At 35.3% G+C, this 16,086-nt stretch overlaps 1 protein-coding gene across 7 annotated transcripts; it reads right to left on the reverse strand.

Annotated features, from left to right (window-relative positions):
- Positions 1-7,656: 7,656 nt before the first annotated feature.
- Positions 7,657-15,968, reverse strand: LOC126705433 (disease resistance protein RUN1-like). 7 transcript variants are annotated; one of them, XM_050404453.1, is made up of 10 exons: positions 15,641-15,968; positions 15,031-15,555; positions 13,684-14,782; positions 12,740-13,018; positions 12,025-12,574; positions 11,218-11,598; positions 9,719-10,791; positions 8,957-9,638; positions 8,361-8,681; positions 7,657-7,967 (listed from the first exon to the last, which is right to left on the reverse strand). In XM_050404453.1, the coding sequence occupies exons 2-9, from the start codon at positions 15,540-15,542 to the stop codon at positions 8,398-8,400; spliced, it is 4,860 nt and encodes a 1,619-aa protein (XP_050260410.1). In that variant the 5' UTR covers positions 15,543-15,555; positions 15,641-15,968; the 3' UTR covers positions 7,657-7,967; positions 8,361-8,397. The 7 variants fall into 7 exon arrangements, with proteins under 7 accessions (XP_050260410.1, XP_050260407.1, XP_050260406.1 ...); XM_050404450.1 differs by having other exon boundaries at positions 11,218-11,430; positions 11,644-12,574; positions 15,744-15,967; XM_050404449.1 differs by having other exon boundaries at positions 11,218-11,430; positions 11,644-12,574; positions 15,658-15,967.
- Between the last annotated feature and the right edge of the window lie 118 nt (positions 15,969-16,086).

Genomic DNA, 16,086 nt, shown 5'->3' on the forward strand with positions numbered 1-16,086 from the left:
GTCATTATCCAATACTTCTCTGAAAGGCATCCTTTATTTTCCCAACCCTGAGCACTTGATTTATCTCACTGCTCGGTCTATTATGATGGAATAGGATTACAAAACCATTTCGTCCCTGAAAATTCTGTTCTTGTGCCTTACATATCCTTTCAATATGATAATCATGTCTTTCCTTAAACTGTTTTTTCGGTGCCTTCTTACCTTCTTCTTTGTAAATGTAAGTATCTCATGTTGACATACTCAATTTATTCTATAGCATTGTGACCGTCATGCTTACCACACCAGTTTTTTGATCCTTAATTTGTAGTTTGATTCATACAAACCTTTGCAGTGGATAAAATATATTATTCATTCCACTCTTTTTATTTTTTTATTTGTAAGCCACACACAAACTAAAAGATTTCCTTTTGCATGTCTAGTGAAAAAGTTAGTGGCTACTAAAAGATTTATATCTATGACATTTTAAAAAAATCTTTGTTAATTAAATTTTGTTACATTTTGAGTGAATAGCCCTAATTGCAGTTTAGTGCTGACGTTTCTTTGGCTTATTTTTTGTTTGTTCATTGAAACTTCACTAAGCGCCTCTGAAGTTTCAACTTTGCAGTTTTAAGGATTTTTTGTCCATATTTGATGTTGGGATTTTTTTTAGTTTTTGGTTGGGGTTCAGTTTTCTGAAGTGTTTAGTGCCTCTTACCTTTGATCTTTCTGATTTTATTTAGAATAATGCTAGAAAACCTGTTCTTCCAACTCTTTTCTTGCTTGTGGTAGGTACATGTGAAGAGCTGTTCTCAAGTACTGTAGGGTTAAAAAAAGAGCCAAGCTGCTTGCAAGCAGCTCGATCAAAGTTTGCTTGGCTTGTTTGTTAAGCAAGATGACCTGTGCTTGAACTATGTTTTGACTTTTGGGCTTAAGCACCATTATGCTCAGCTGGTGCACTGGCTTTGATAGAGATTCTCCATCATAAATTTGAGGGAATATTCTTCTTCTCAAACTAATCTGATGCTTTCCTTTTAGCAATCAAGCATAGACAGCACATTCTTCTAAACTTTTCTCCTTTTAAAAAAAAAAAAAAAATTTTATTTTATTATTATTTTCATTATTTTGTCATCTCTCTGTAAGCTTTTCATGTATAAGATGGATTTTTCTCTCTCTAGTTCTCCTTTTGCAAACAAATGATGAAAAGAGTAGCCATTCCTGTAATAAAAAGCCATTGCTTATGTGCAATTACCTTACCCTTGATGTAGAGCTCATCAGCTTTTAAAGTTTAAATGCTCAAAATAGCTAGCATTTAGAAGTTTTTTGGAGCTTGCAATCGGCTTGGAAGAGAGTTGGTATTGCATGAGCTGAGCTACAACCAGAATATTGAGACTGGAATGAAGTTCTAGCCAATATTGAGTTCTATAAATTTTTGGCGTAAATGCACTTTTAGTCCTTACATTTTAACGTTTTTCCATTTTAGTCCCTACATTTTATTTTTTCCACTTTTAGTCCCTAAAACCAATTTACGCCCTTCAAGCTAACTTCCGTCACTAATCTAACGGGAACACTGACAAATGAATAAAATAATATTAAAAATTTACTGTAGCACCAACACATCAGCCTATAAATTTAAAAAATTAATTTATTAATTTTAACTGAATAAAAAAAATAAAAACAGAATTAAAAAATCATGCTCAAGCCTTGCCCAGAATAAAAACATGTGTTCTTCAATGTTAATCATGTTCTTCATTTTCTTCCCAGCAAACCTTGCCCAGAAATTTAAAAAATCAATATTTTTGTCTCTCTTCATGCATTTTCTAAGCAACCAAACATGCAAAACACATAGCAATCTTCAAATGAGAACAAAACCCAACAATCACAAAAATACAGATCTCCTGCAAAATCAATCTCCAACAACGAACCAAACCCAAATCTCCAATAAAACAACCAAACCCATAAACCCAACAACCAAACTGATCCCAACAAAACCTTCAAACCCATAAATCTTCTTGGGAAACAAATACAAAAAATCTAGATTGGTTGAATTGTGAGAGAGAGAAAATGAATCGTTGATAAAGATCGGGTCAGATACCCACAGGAAAAACAAACCAAAACCCCCAAAATTCTCAAACCCAAACAAAATCATCAAATCCAAAAACTCAAATATCTCCCATCGTTTTCTCTGGATCAAGAATCCATGGCATCCATTATTAAAACCTTGAAGATTTGCCCCTTGCTCTACTCTTCGTTGGTCGAGGGAGAACCTAAAGTGCGAAAGGGCCAAGTCATTAGGCACAATGCAAGCTTACAACTCGGCGAACTCGTCCACGCCTTTCCGAACTTGGACTAGAGTCGAAGTCTCTTTCTTCTTGAACGACTCGTGCAAAGTCTTCTGGACTCCACCTTTTCCTTTCTTGAACGCCGATTTGAGTTTTTGGGTCATTTGATTAGGTTGTGGGTTTTATTGTGTGGCGGTGTTGGGTGGCTACGGCAATGGTGGTTTTGATGAGTGTGGGTGTGGGTGTGGTTGGGTTTTTGACTGATGTGGTGGTGGTAGTGGGGGGTTGCCGTGGTGTTAGGGGTGGGTTTCCTTATAGGTTAGCTATTGTGGCAGGGAATTTTGTTGTGGGTCAAGTTCATGGCAGTGGCGGAGGGTTGTTGTGGTGGTGAGGGTGGGTTTCACTATGGGTAGTGGTGGAGGGTTGTTGAAGAACATGTGTTTTTATTCTAGGCAAAGATCCAGAAGAATGGGTCTGGGCTTTTAGAAAGATGAAGATGCGTTTGAGCATGATTTTTTAATTCTGTTTTTATTTTTTTTATTCAGTTAAAATTAATAAATTAATTTTTTAAATTTATAGGCTGATGTGTTGGTGCTACAGTAAATTTTTAATATTATTTTATTCATCTGTCAGTGTTCTTGTTAGATTAGTGAGGGAAGTTAGCTTGAAGGACTTAAATGAAGGGCGTAAATTGGTTTTAGGGACTAAAAGTGGAAAAAATAAAATGTAGGGACTAAAATGGAAAAACGTCAAAATGTAGGGACTAAAAGTGCATTTACGCCTAAATTTTTTGCAAGAGCGGAGTCTGAGTAGTAGGAAGTTGGGCTTAACTTGGTGTGTTTAACTCCTAATTGTATGATTGGTTAACCAAAGGTGTGCGAGTTCAAATCTTAAGCACAACCATTTTGTGCAAAAAAAATTATGATGGGTGATGTATGTGTATATGCTTGCATTGACTTGAAAAGTAATCTTCATTTTTCTTTGATGATTGACTTGTGTTGTAATTACCTCTTGTAAGGTTGAATTTATTCAACCATGTGTTGGTTTTATTCCGTGACAAATTTGCTTGTAATTCAGCAATTAGATACCATGTATTTAGATGGAAATCATGTAAGGGTCGTGTGTGAGAGAGTGTGAAGATTTCAAGTGTGTGTGCATTTAGGAGCATTCTCGCAACTAGAACTTGCGAGTAGCTTGCAATTGATGACTCGCCAAAATGCTACACGTGTGAAACATGCAGGAAGCTGAAGGGTCATGACAACTGGGGCATTACAGGACAAAAAAGGACAACCTGGCCAATTAGTTATTTCACGACTGGAACTCGCAACTTGTCCCAATCGCAAGTGAGTTGCCAGAACGCCCTATTTTGTAGAAAAATGACTTTTTACATTCCTCATATAACTTACTATAAATACCCTTATACTCACGAAATGTAGAAAGCTTCCAGAGAGAATTTTGAGAGAGAAACCTTAGAGAAAAACAAAATTGACTCATCCACAATTTTAGACATTTGATTATCCAAATTCCTATACTCTCACTCTCTCCAATGGCATACCCTTGAGAGGATACTTAGCCAAATCCTTACCTCACCATACCCATATCAATGAGAAGGTCATTTGGTACTTGGGAAGCAGTTCAGAGAGAACCAATTCATTTGGTTGATGCAATGGGCTTATTGCGGGATTCGGAAAATTAGAGAAGACACGATTAGGCTTAACCTTGTTGGAGCAAGAAGTTTTGAGGACTTACGTGCATCGGGTAGATTAGACTTGGAGGGTCTATTGCTATTCATGTATCCCAACTTTATTCTCTAGTGGATCATTTTAGTGCTTGGAGGGCGACAGAGAGGTTTTTTGTTGAGTTTTTTGGTTCCCTCTTTGATAACATGTGCCGGTGTTATCTTTGTGTTTGCATTTCTCTAACCCTTACTCTTGCCTTTTAATTGCTGCTGTGTTGTGATTAATTATGATTTAGAGTAGTTTGTTTATTTGGGTATTGCTTGTACTTATCATTCCGCACATTTATTGTTAGAGTATAAACTTGTCTTGATAATTTTGAAATTGGGGGTCTAAACATTCACTTTTTTATACACCAAGTGAACTTTCACCTCTTTTGCTTTCAGAGTTTAGTCTATGTTTGGCACTTCTAAAAAACACAATATACTTTTTTTTTTCCCTAATTGTTTATCAAAATTTTCACTATCAGTATTGAACACTTGTTTCCTTTTAACTGGTCTTTGTGGTTGTTCTTTGTAGGATTGGCTATTGTGGGGTTGTGTGAGTCATCTTGGAATCAGAGGTACTGTATTTCAAGGCTTTTAAGTAAAAAATAATATTTCAGATGGGAAAGTGTTGATCATTTTTGTGACGAAGCAAGCTGAGCTTTTGGCAGACTAACTGACCATAAAAAGGTTGAATAAACAGGTTGAAGAAGGTTTTCTTACTAATGAAGTGTAAGTTTTTGTGGGCTTTTGAGGTTTGAGTTTTGGTGAGCCAAAGGAATGTCATTGTTTCATTGTTTGGCTGTTGCAATATCAAGTTTAATGGGTTTGTGTGTGGAGAAATGCAGTTTCTAAAGATGGAAGGTAGTTTCTAGAAGATATAGATGATACACTATGTACAAAAAATGGTTATGAGAAATGAGATGGATAATTATGATTAGATTTTTCATTTTGGATTTTGCTGGTATTACTTTGAGGCGCATTCTCTCTCTCTCTCTCTCTATAAAGAAGTGGTGGCTTAGCCTGTAACTAGACTATTCTACTTTTTGTCCAAGAGACACTCTAAAACCCTATAGACTGATAGTGTGATGAATTGAATCTTGGACCTTCAAGTTTATGTCATGCCCCAAAACCTAGCTCAACATGTTCAAAATACTATTGAGGTGGCTACCTAGTTCGAACCCGAAAAAAAATAAAAAGTTTTCATGATGATGTGAATTGGATTATCAAATAATCAAATAGTTGAGATTGAATTATTTGGCACTTTAGAAGCAAAAGAAAATTTTCAGTTTGCTTCAGATATGAATTCTTTTGCTACTTTTAGTCCAACTAAATCTAATAAAAAGTAGGCAAATATTTAGATCAGGAAGAGCATAGGCACTTGAAATTCTCCTAGAAGTTGTCAACACTAGGTAACATAGGGCATTTTAATGGTAGCTTATTGTGGAGTAATAATCCATATCATATGGCAAAGTAGTATTATTGAAGCTGCTTCGATGGTAGTCACCACTAACATATTTTGTTGCAAGTGCCACAAAATGCCAACTTAGAACTGCCTCCGTCAGAATTACAATTTACTCAAAGCTAATTCTTCACCAACTAGTGGGATTTGTGGCAGAAGCAACTTGGTCATCTGAGAAATCAAAAATGTGCTATAATCAGCATTACCAGTTATCCAAATTTTCAATTTTCAACTCTCAAAATGTCTCACATCTTTGTAAACATTGCCTTAGTGGCAAAATGCAAAAATTCCCTTCGTAATTCTGAATTCAAGTTTCTGCACCTTTAAAACTAGTCCATACTGATGTCTAGGAGCTAGCACCTCTCACATCAGTAAATACTTTTCTTTACCATTTAAGCTTTGTTGATCATTTCACTAGTTTACATGGTTGTATCTGTTACAAAATAAATCAAAAGTATGTCATATTTTAGAATTTTAAAGCCATTATGGAAACATAATTTCAACCAAACTTAAAATCCCAAGTGACTTTGAAGATAAATATGCTCTAGCAAAAATGGTTGAACTCTGGAACTTCCCTTGCAATTGTACCAAGGCTAGACCTCTAGGTGAATGTACTTCAACTGAATTTGATAAATTTTGTACTTCACAAGGCATAATCCATTACTGTTCTTTTCCACACAAGCGTTAACAAAATGGGATAGCTGAAAGAAAAGATGTCATTTTGTGAAAACTTTATACATTGACTAAGGTCCTAAATAATGCTCATTCAAAGATTCAACCGTTATATATTACCAAATAATACACATTCTTAACATCATTATTACTCAACAAAGAGGTTTATAATATCTCATTACATAACAAAAACCCAATTAATTTAGGTTGAATAAGAGTTTAGCTTGCAAGGACCAAATTTTAATTATCAAATCAAGAAAACCAATTTATGATGAATCAAGTCAATAACTTAAATTGCTCAATCAGCTTAGTATGACATTATTTTTACCACTTCCTAATCATTGGGTTCAAATTTCTCATAGTAATGACATCAAATCAAACAATCAAATTCTAATTTCATATTTTATGAGTAAAACTTTTTAAATAAAAAATGACAAAGAAAAAAAATTAATGTTTTGTTCACGTATCGGCGGAAAATACTATATATCAAACATAAGTTAGTGAAACATTCTGAAATTTAGGTCGAGGTGGATGGAGGGATGATTCATCCCGATAAATAACTTGAACAAAATGGAATTGATAATTTCTTCTGCAGACTTTTTTCTCTATTCAAACATAGAAAGAAAGAAAATAGTGTAGGAGTATCAGAAATACAACCTAGTTTGACTAATCTAATTAATTCAAAATTAACAAGTCCTTAAAAATTTTTGAATGAATTATTGAGAATGGCAAAAGATTCTTACAGCAGGCAAAGGCGCATTAAAGAGACATTAGAGAAAGACCGAGTTTGTTTCTAGCTAGAAAGACATTCGAGAAAGAAGAAATGAGAGTAGAGGAGGAAGAGGAATAGGAATAGGAATAGGAATATGCTAAGAGCACAGTTGAGAAATTGATGAGGCTGTGTGAAATGCAGCAATAGAGCTTGTTTGGAAGGTGGTTTAGATGGCTGCTTAGGATGATCAAGTTACTCATTGCTCTTGAAGATAATAATACTATCAAGTGGCTTGATTTCTTCTGCTGCTTTCACAACTTCAAGATGACAAAAAATGTAACATCCTATCACTAAAGGTTCTTGGGCATTTTGTTTGTCACTAGCGGAACCAACAGTCCAAGAGAAATATATTAATACAACAAACCTCAGGAGATTTTTTTAAATAATTAAGTTTTATTTATCAAAAAACTAGAAGAAAAAACTTCAAACAAAGCTGGACACAAATAACAGCCCAGCAAAAACAAGACTCAAACAACCTCTCCTCTCTGCTACCAAAGTACAAACAGCTACATTTTCCAAGCCCAACAGGGCACTCAATCGTTACAACAAAGCAAATTCAGTTCATAAGCAGACATTGCTCTAATCACTAACTGTTGAGTTAGTGGAAGCATTTATGCTTATTTGTTATGTGTAACAAACAAATTGTAGCTTATTTTATTTGTTGTGTGTAACAAAATAACAGTATGTTATGCAAAATAGAAATAGAAAAGACAATCACACATAGAACACAGAGGTTTGCGTGGTTCGGCTTTAGGCCTACATCCACGAAAGGTGTCTAACAGAAAATTTCACTAAGAAAATAGGAGATTACAAAATAACACAAAAGCATGGGATGAGAGAATCTTTAATTTCTCTACACTGATGCCACAGCTTAAACTCTACAAAACCAATTAAACAAAGCCACACATATATACACACACTGGCACATGCAACAAAAAGGAACCCTCAGTTGATTGTTGACCAGTTTAGTGAGTGCCAAGGTAAGTTTGAGAGGAGGGACCCTCCTTGACTAATTCTTCAACGTTTCTCTTGTAACCTTCCCTCTTACCACTGTGATAGGCTTCAAGTTTCTTGGATCCCCTCCTTCCAATATATAAAAGTGCCCCAACAAGACAAGAAGAAAATTTTGTATTATTCAAACCTGATTAAAAAACTTTAAAAAAAGTGATACAGGATGAATTTAATTTTGAGCTTGTGGTGATTGGGATGTGAGTGCCAAAAGGTAATGTTAACTAGCAAAATACTTTGAACTTTCTTTTTTATCTCTATCAAAGCTAGTATATGTACAAAAACAGGGGTAAACATCTAAAAGAAACACTCTAATTTGTACATATGACAAATTGAAATTTTTTATCAAGCGAATTTAAACCTGACAATCAAAACCCACACTTTCAATTCATTGGACTCCCCTCCCCAAAAAATAAAAGAGAACATCAAGACTTAACTGTAATAGCAAGAAGAAAGATGATGACTTACAGGCAAAGAAGTTGAAACATTCCTAATACTGCATTGTTTAGAGTACGCCATACATCCTCCAAGTCTTTGGATGTGGTTCGTCGTTAGAGTAGGCTTCTCCACTAGGTCCTGCCCCATCTTCCTCATCACGGCTTCGTTTATTTCTGCTACCTTCTGCAGCTAAATTATAAAGATCATGACAGTGATCACCTAGATCCTCAGAGAGTGTCCTGCTGTTGATGCTTAACTGTGTTATAGTTTGATTGAAATCTTCAATGTCATGATAACTATTGCTCTTCCCTCCGTGAATGGATTCAAGCTTCTTGGACATTTCATCCTCTACTTCCAATAAATAAAAGTTCCCAAACAAGACAACAAGAAAAATTTATATTACTCCAACCTAATTAAAAAAAGAAAAACCTAAAAAAGGAAAAGTGATATGGTATGATTTTAATTTTTGAGTTTGGGCTGATTTTGCTGCGAGTGTTAACAGAAAATGCTAAGGTACAACTAGCACAACACTTTGAAGTTTACATTTGAAAATAAAAATGATAGTATATATTGCTTAAAAAATGATGATGACTTGTAAAGTAGTAAGAAGAACAACAATAGCTTACTAGCAAAGAAGTCAAAAATTTCCCTTTGACTCAAATCCTCAGAATCAGTCATATATTCTCGGACTCTATGAATCCACTTTGGCTGTGGTTCCTTATCAGAGTAGCCTTCTCCACTAGATCCAGCTCCATCATCCACATCATGGCTTTGCTTATTTCTCCTTGAATTATCAATATCATGATGGATTACACCCAAATCCCCATACAATGTGCTGCTGTTGTTGATGCACTGTGCCATGGTTTCATTGGAATCTTCAATGTCTTGCTTGTATACCAAATGAACCCCAATTTTCTCCACCTCCACGCTGTCGACTAATATTTTAATCTCGAGCTGACTGAATCCGTTGGCATCAATGTGACTACATATTTTGCCCCAATTGGAGACGGAATGGTGAGTGGGCAAATAGAGCAACCAAAGGTGAGGGAATTCAACTTTACCATATTTTGTCGTAAGATAATAAGATTGTACGAAATATGCAATTTTAAATCCATTGACATGAAAAGAACATGAAAGTTGCCAATCACTATAATATTGACGTGATCCATTGGGTACAAAACCAACACTCAACGCAATTCCCATTAGCTTATCACACCCGGCAAAAGACACTTGTATGTTATCACCTCGACATTCAAGGCTAAACCATTTCGGAATTTCACTTCCAGGAATAATAACATGTGTTAGTCCCTGAAATATACAAGGCATAAGTTTAGGAACCGAGAGAGAGAGAGAGAGAGAGAGAGAGAGAGAGAGAGAGAGAGAGAGACCTTAAACATGTTACCACCGCTTTGAATATAGTCAACCAATTTGACGCAGTTGAGACACTGGAAATTCAAATGAGAGTGATCTGACCTAAAAGGATAAAATTGCAGTTCAGGCAATCTCTCCAGTGAGATACAATCGTTTGCAATTACAAAATTAATAGTTGATGGAACATTTTCCAAAGATTGAAGTCTCTTGCAACCCTCCAAATACAGTCTTCGAAGATTATAGAGTTGGGACATGCTTTCAGGAAGGGAAACAAAATTATTTCCACTTAGATTTAAGATTTCTAAAGAGAACAAGCAGCCAATGTCATTGGGTATTGACCAAAGATCGCAGTCACTAATACGCAAATATGTTAAAGAACGCAGACCTGATAAGGAAGGCAATAATAAACCCACTGAATTGGAGCTTGTTGGTAGGGAATAATATAAAAATGAAGGCAATAATATTCTTTCTGTATCAGGACTTGTTGGCAGGGAAAATAATGAAGTCCATAATGGGCCCATCGACTCAAGACTACTTGCTGGCTGAGAATAAAATTCAGATAATGTCCATCCACGGATATGTAGGTGTTTGAGATTTTTAAGGAGAACAATGGAAGAAGGGACCTCTTTTATGGCTGTCCAACACAAATTAAGCACCTCCAAACCTTTCATATTTCCTATGTTCTTTGGAAAGTTGACAAATTTTAAACATCCATAAAGATCAAGGGAATTAAGCAACTTCAAACTACAAATGGTGCTAGGAAGGTGCACAAGATTTGTGCAATATCTTAAAGTCAATACAGTAAGGCTAGTCAAACATTCAATTGAAGAAGGCAACCCTTCTATAGCTGTTCCACTCAAATCAAGCTTCCTTAGATCTTTAATCATCCATAGGTTCTCTGGCAAGTTTTTAAATCCTGAGCACATTGAAAGATTTAGAGCACCATATAACTTAAAACCACAAGTGGTGTTAGGAAGACAAACAAGTTTTTTGCAATTAAGAAGAGTCAATGAAGTAAGCCTTGTCAAGCGTTCAATTGATGAAGGCAGCTCTTTTATAGATGTTCCACTCAAATCAAGAAATTTTAAACCTTTGAGATTCCCTAAGTTCTCCGACAAGTTGTCAATATTTGAGCACCCACAAAGATCAAGACATTCAAGTGAATTCAAACTACAAATGATGCTAGGAAGACACACAAGATTCTTACAATTTTTGAGAGTCAATGAAGTAAGGCTAGTCAAACGTTCAATTGAAGAAGGGAACCCTTCTATAGCTGTTCCACTCAAATCAAGCTTCTCTAGATCTTCAATCATCCATAGGTTCTGTGGCAAGTTTTTAAATCCTGAGCACGTTGAAAGATTTAGAGCACCATATAACTTAAAACCACAAGTGGTGTTAGGAAGACTAACAAGTTTTTTGCAATTAAGAAGAGTCAATGAAGTAAGACTTGTCAAGCGTTCAATGGATGAAGGCAGCTCTTTTATAGATGTTTCACTCAAATCAAGAAATTTTAAACCTTCGAGATTCCCTAAGTTCTCCGACAAGTTGTCAATATTTGAGCACCCACAAAGATCAAGACATTCAAGTGAATTCAAACTACAAATGATGCTAGGAAGACGCACAAGATTCTTACAACTTTTGAGAGTCAATGAAGTAAGGCTAGTCAAACGTTCAATTGAAGAAGGCAACCCTTCTATAGATGTTCCACTCAAATCAAGAAATTTTAAACCTTCGAAATTCCCTAAGTTCTCCGACAAGTTGTCAATATTTGAGCACCCACAAAGATCAAGACATTCAAGTGAATTCAAACTACAAATGATGCTAGGAAGACACACAAGATTCTTACAATTTTTGAGAGTCAATGAAGTAAGACTCGTCAAGTGTTCAATTGATGAAGGTAGCTCTTTTATAGATGTTCCACTCAAATCAAGAAATTTTAAACCTTTGAGATTCCCTAAGTTCTCCGACAAGTTGTCAATATTTGAGCACCCACAAAGATCAAGACATTCAAGTGAATTCAAACTACAAATGATGCTAGGAAGACACACAAGATTCTTACAATTTTTGAGAGTCAATGAAGTAAGGCTAGTCAAACGTTCAATTGAAGAAGGCAACCCTTCTATAGCTGTTCCACTCAAATCAAGCTCCTCTAGATCTTCAATCATCCATAGGTCCTCTGGCAAGTTTTTAAATCTTAAGCATATTGAAAGATTTAGAGCACCATATAACTTAAAACCACAAGTGGTGTTAGGAAGACCCACAAGTTTTTCGCAATTAAGAAGAGTCAGCGAAGTAAGACTCGTCAAGCGTTCAATTGATGAAGGCAGCTCTTTTATAGATGTTCTACTCAAATCAAGAAATTTCAAACCTTTGAGATTCCATAAGTTCTCCGGCAAGTTGTCAATATTTGAGCATCCACAAAGATCAAGACATTCAAGTGAATTCAAATTACAAATGGTGCTAGGAAGACACACAAGATTATTGCAACCATTTAAAATCAATGAAGTCAGACCAATCAAGCTTCCAATTGATGAAGGTAGTTCCATAATAGGAGTGCGTTTCAAAATAAGACTCTGTAGGCATTCCATGTTTCCCACAAATTCTGGAATTTTCTTGAGTATTGCGCAATAAGAAAGATCAAGAGTCATGAGGGAATCCATATCAAAATTTCTTGGAAGACAACTTAGATTTGTGCAATTTTTTAGATTAAGAAGAACAAGCTTTTTATGAAATGCAACGGATGGGTGAAGCTCACGTAACGTTTGACACTCTTGAAGAATTAATTCCTCAAGATTTGGGACTCCGGTCAATTCTGGGGATACAATCAAGTTCGAGGAGTAGGACAAGTCGATAAACTTCAACTTATCAAAATTCTGTTAAAAGAAGGAAAAAAAAAAAGTTAAAAAAGATGTCAAGTTGATGAGCTTCCTAGTGTCTGATTTATTTAAATTTAAATGCAAAGTTACGAGGATACTTAATAACACAATTACCTTTCTTCCTATCCAAAGTTGTTTTAGGATATTTAATAACACACTTACCTTTATTCCTATCCAAAGTTGTTCTATTTGGCTCTCTTGCAAACAAAGTCGAACAAGCTTGTCTGACTGGAAACTTGATGGCAAAGATTTTGAAGGATATTCAACCCAATCAAGAATTCTTAAATCACCAGGAAGATGTGTAGGGACATAGTCAGTTTGGCCACCTTCAAGAAATCTAAGATTGTACATCTTCAAAAAGGCATCAGGGTTCCAAGTTGCCTCTTGCTCTTCAGAAAAATCCATACCCTTAATACTCATAGCTTGAACTACTTCTGTTCCCTAATAATATTCAAGAAGGAATTGATAATTTGCAAAAAAAAAAACTATTAGCATAACCATTCAAATTTCAAATTTATTGAACATGAAGGTAGGGAATGAATTCAAAATTAGGTTCAATCCTGTCATGTCGATGAACTTCAACTTGTCAAAATTCTATTAAAAGAAAAAAAAGAAAAGTTAAAAAAGAAGTCAAGTCGATGTGCTTCCTAGTGTCCAATTTATTGAAATTTCAATTCAAAGTTGTGAGGCTACTTAATAACAAAATTACCTTTCTTCCTATCCAAAGTTGTTCAATGTTGCTTTGTTGCAAACAAAGCAGAACAAGCTCATCTAGCAAGAAAGTTGATGGCAATGATTTTGAAGAATAATACATCCAATCAAGAATTCTTAAAAGAATTTGGAAGATGTTGAGGGCCATGGAAAATACTGTCAATTCTAAGAAATTTATGACTATACATATTCAAAAAGGCCTCAGGGTTCCAACATGCCCCTTTTTTTTCATTATAATTACAGAAAATATACATTGCTGGAACTGCTTCTATTCCCTAATAATCAAGAAGGAATTGGTGAATTGTGAAATATCTTATTAGCATAAATATTTAAATATCAAATTTATTGAACAAGAAGGTAGGTAATGAGCTCAAATTCTCAAAATAAATTCTTACCTGATTTTTTTTCAGCACGTTTTCAATATCCTCATAATTCCAGAGTCTACTACGCCTCCCACAATCATTAGGGCACTCTTGAAAAACTATGTTCTTACCCATATCTTCAAGTAAATCATGCATCCACAAATCATTTGCACTATCAATTTTCAGGAGAGATTTATTAATGAGTTCCTTCAATCCAATAACAGCGTAAAGGCCAAGACTATCCAATACTTCTACTACATCATCTTTCTCCCTATGGTTAAAGAAGCATGCAATATGTAGGAATATTTCCTTCTCTGTGTCATGGAGTCCATCAAAACTTATTTTAAGTACTTGGAGAATGGTTCTCTCAGGAAATTCTTTAAGCCTCTCTAATGCACTTTCCCATTCAGCAATACTTTTTCCAATCAAAAATGAACCTAAAACCTCAAGAGCTAATGGAAGGCCTCCAGCATATTTCAAAAAATGGTTAGACAGCTTTAAATAATCATCTAGGACATGTTTGCCTTTAAAGGCTTTTGATGAAAATAATTGAAGAGCATGTTCACCATTCAATCCATCAACTTCATATATTTCATTTACTTCATGTGTTTTCAACACATGCTCATCCCTTGTTGTTATGATAATTCTACTGCCCGGACCAAACCAATCATGGTCCCCAGCTAAGAATTTCAACTGGTCCAATTTATCTACATCATCAAGGACAAGAAGAATCCTTTTACAACATAACCTATTCTTGATATTCATAACTCCATCATACTTATCGCTAATTTTCAAATCTTTTTCCTTCAAAATATCAGAAATAAGTTTCTGTTGTAGTCCAACTAAACCATCTCTTTCAGATTTTTCCCTAACATCCTCAATAAAACTACAAGCTTCAAATTTAACAGAAACCATATAATAAACAACTCTAGCAAGAGTTGTCTTGCCCATTCCCCCCATCCCCCAAATCCCTATAAAGCGAACATCGTTTGACCCTAAAGCTAAAAGCGACTCCAATTCCTCCATTCGAGAGTTTATTCCTACTAGGTCCTTGGCAATGTATGGTAATGCATCATATTTCAAGTGAAGCGATATCCATCCCACAATGTCTTTGATGTTTTCTATCTCAGAGCTGCAATGAACAAAGTACAAAATGCATTGAGTTTGAGCCACCAATAGGTCACACAAAGAATACGATACATATTTAAAGTTTAATTCTGTTGACTGAAACAAAAATATATAAATTGATTCGCTGAGGACAAAATTAAAAGAAGTAGAATAAACATGTATGTAGATTTGCTTAAGGTTCCGAATAAAGTTACATATATGAAGTGGGTCATCTGAATATTTAAAAGAAATAAACAAGTCAAGTTAAATTACCAATGATCCTTTAAATGCCATCCGCGAAGGCTTCCCACTTGTGTCAAAGCATCTCTCCATTTCTCCACCCTCTCTTTGTTCTCCTTTTTTTCATGTTTAGCAAATGCTAGTGCAAAAGTTCCCATTTGTTTCCGCACATCAGATGGCTCCACGTAGTGAAAAACAGGCAGAACTATAATTCCCGTCTCATTTTTGCAGCAAATGATCTTTGCAAGTTCATCTAAGCACCAAGTTGACGATGCATAGTTTTTTGAGATAATGACTACAGCAAATCTCGACTCTTCTATTGCTTTCAACAGGTCTGGTGAAATGGGTTTTCCTCTCTCGAGGTTTTCATCGTCCTTAAAGGTCAAAATGCCCTTCTGGATCAAAGCTTCGTATAGATGACCCATAAACTTGTAGCGGGTGTCCTCGCCTCTGAAACTGAGAAAGACATCGTACTTCCGTCGGGCAGCAGCAGAAGAAGAACTTGGGAAGGATGACGAGTCCGTTTCGATGTTCACTAAAGCCATTAGAAAAATAGATCTGCATGCAATTTTTTTTAAAAAAATTAGAAATTTAGAACTGAAAAACGATTAAAAAGAAAATAAATTAGGGAAGAAAAAATAACTTGATCCCCAACCAGACTTGCGTAATTCTGAGAATGCGTCGAATCCAATCTGAAATTTGCAAATGAAAAGAGAGAAGACTTAAGGAGAGAATTTGGAGAGGACCTAGAATTTTGAAAGTGGTGGAATTTCAGTGCTCCTTTTAGGAAATATTACAAGAAATTTCCACTGCTCTGTTTTATTATATTTTTCTGAGTACTTCCACTTCCTAGAAATTTCAGTGCTGCTGAGAGAAAACAAAGAACTAAAGCATGAGTTTATTTTATTAGTTTTTTTTTTGAGAAGAGCTAAACGATGAGTGGAACCTGAGAGGTCGTGAGGGTACAATGAGAATGGAAGAAAGTGAGAGAGTAAAGAAAAAGGTCTGGTCGGTGCAATACTTCTCAGCCATAGATTTAATCTAATGGCTTAAATCATTGGCACCTCATCAAATAACAAAAATACTACT

This window comes from Quercus robur, chromosome 11, assembly GCF_932294415.1.
Source record: "Quercus robur chromosome 11, dhQueRobu3.1, whole genome shotgun sequence".
Taxonomy (NCBI): Eukaryota; Viridiplantae; Streptophyta; class Magnoliopsida; order Fagales; family Fagaceae; genus Quercus; species Quercus robur.

Bases quoted from the DNA above. Each gene is read 5' to 3' on its own strand.
- LOC126705433 (XM_050404450.1), bottom strand. From the start codon at position 15,542: ATGGCTTTAGTGAACATCGAAACGGACTCGTCATCCTTCCCAAGTTCT. The intron at 12,575-12,739 runs GTAAGTGTGTTA...TTCTTTTAACAG, and splicing joins AACTTTGGATAGGAATAAAG to AATTTTGATAAGTTGAAGTT. The intron at 10,792-11,217 runs GTTTAAAATTTC...GGAATCTCAAAG, and splicing joins GAACTTAGGGAATCTCGAAG to GTTTAAAATTTCTTGATTTG.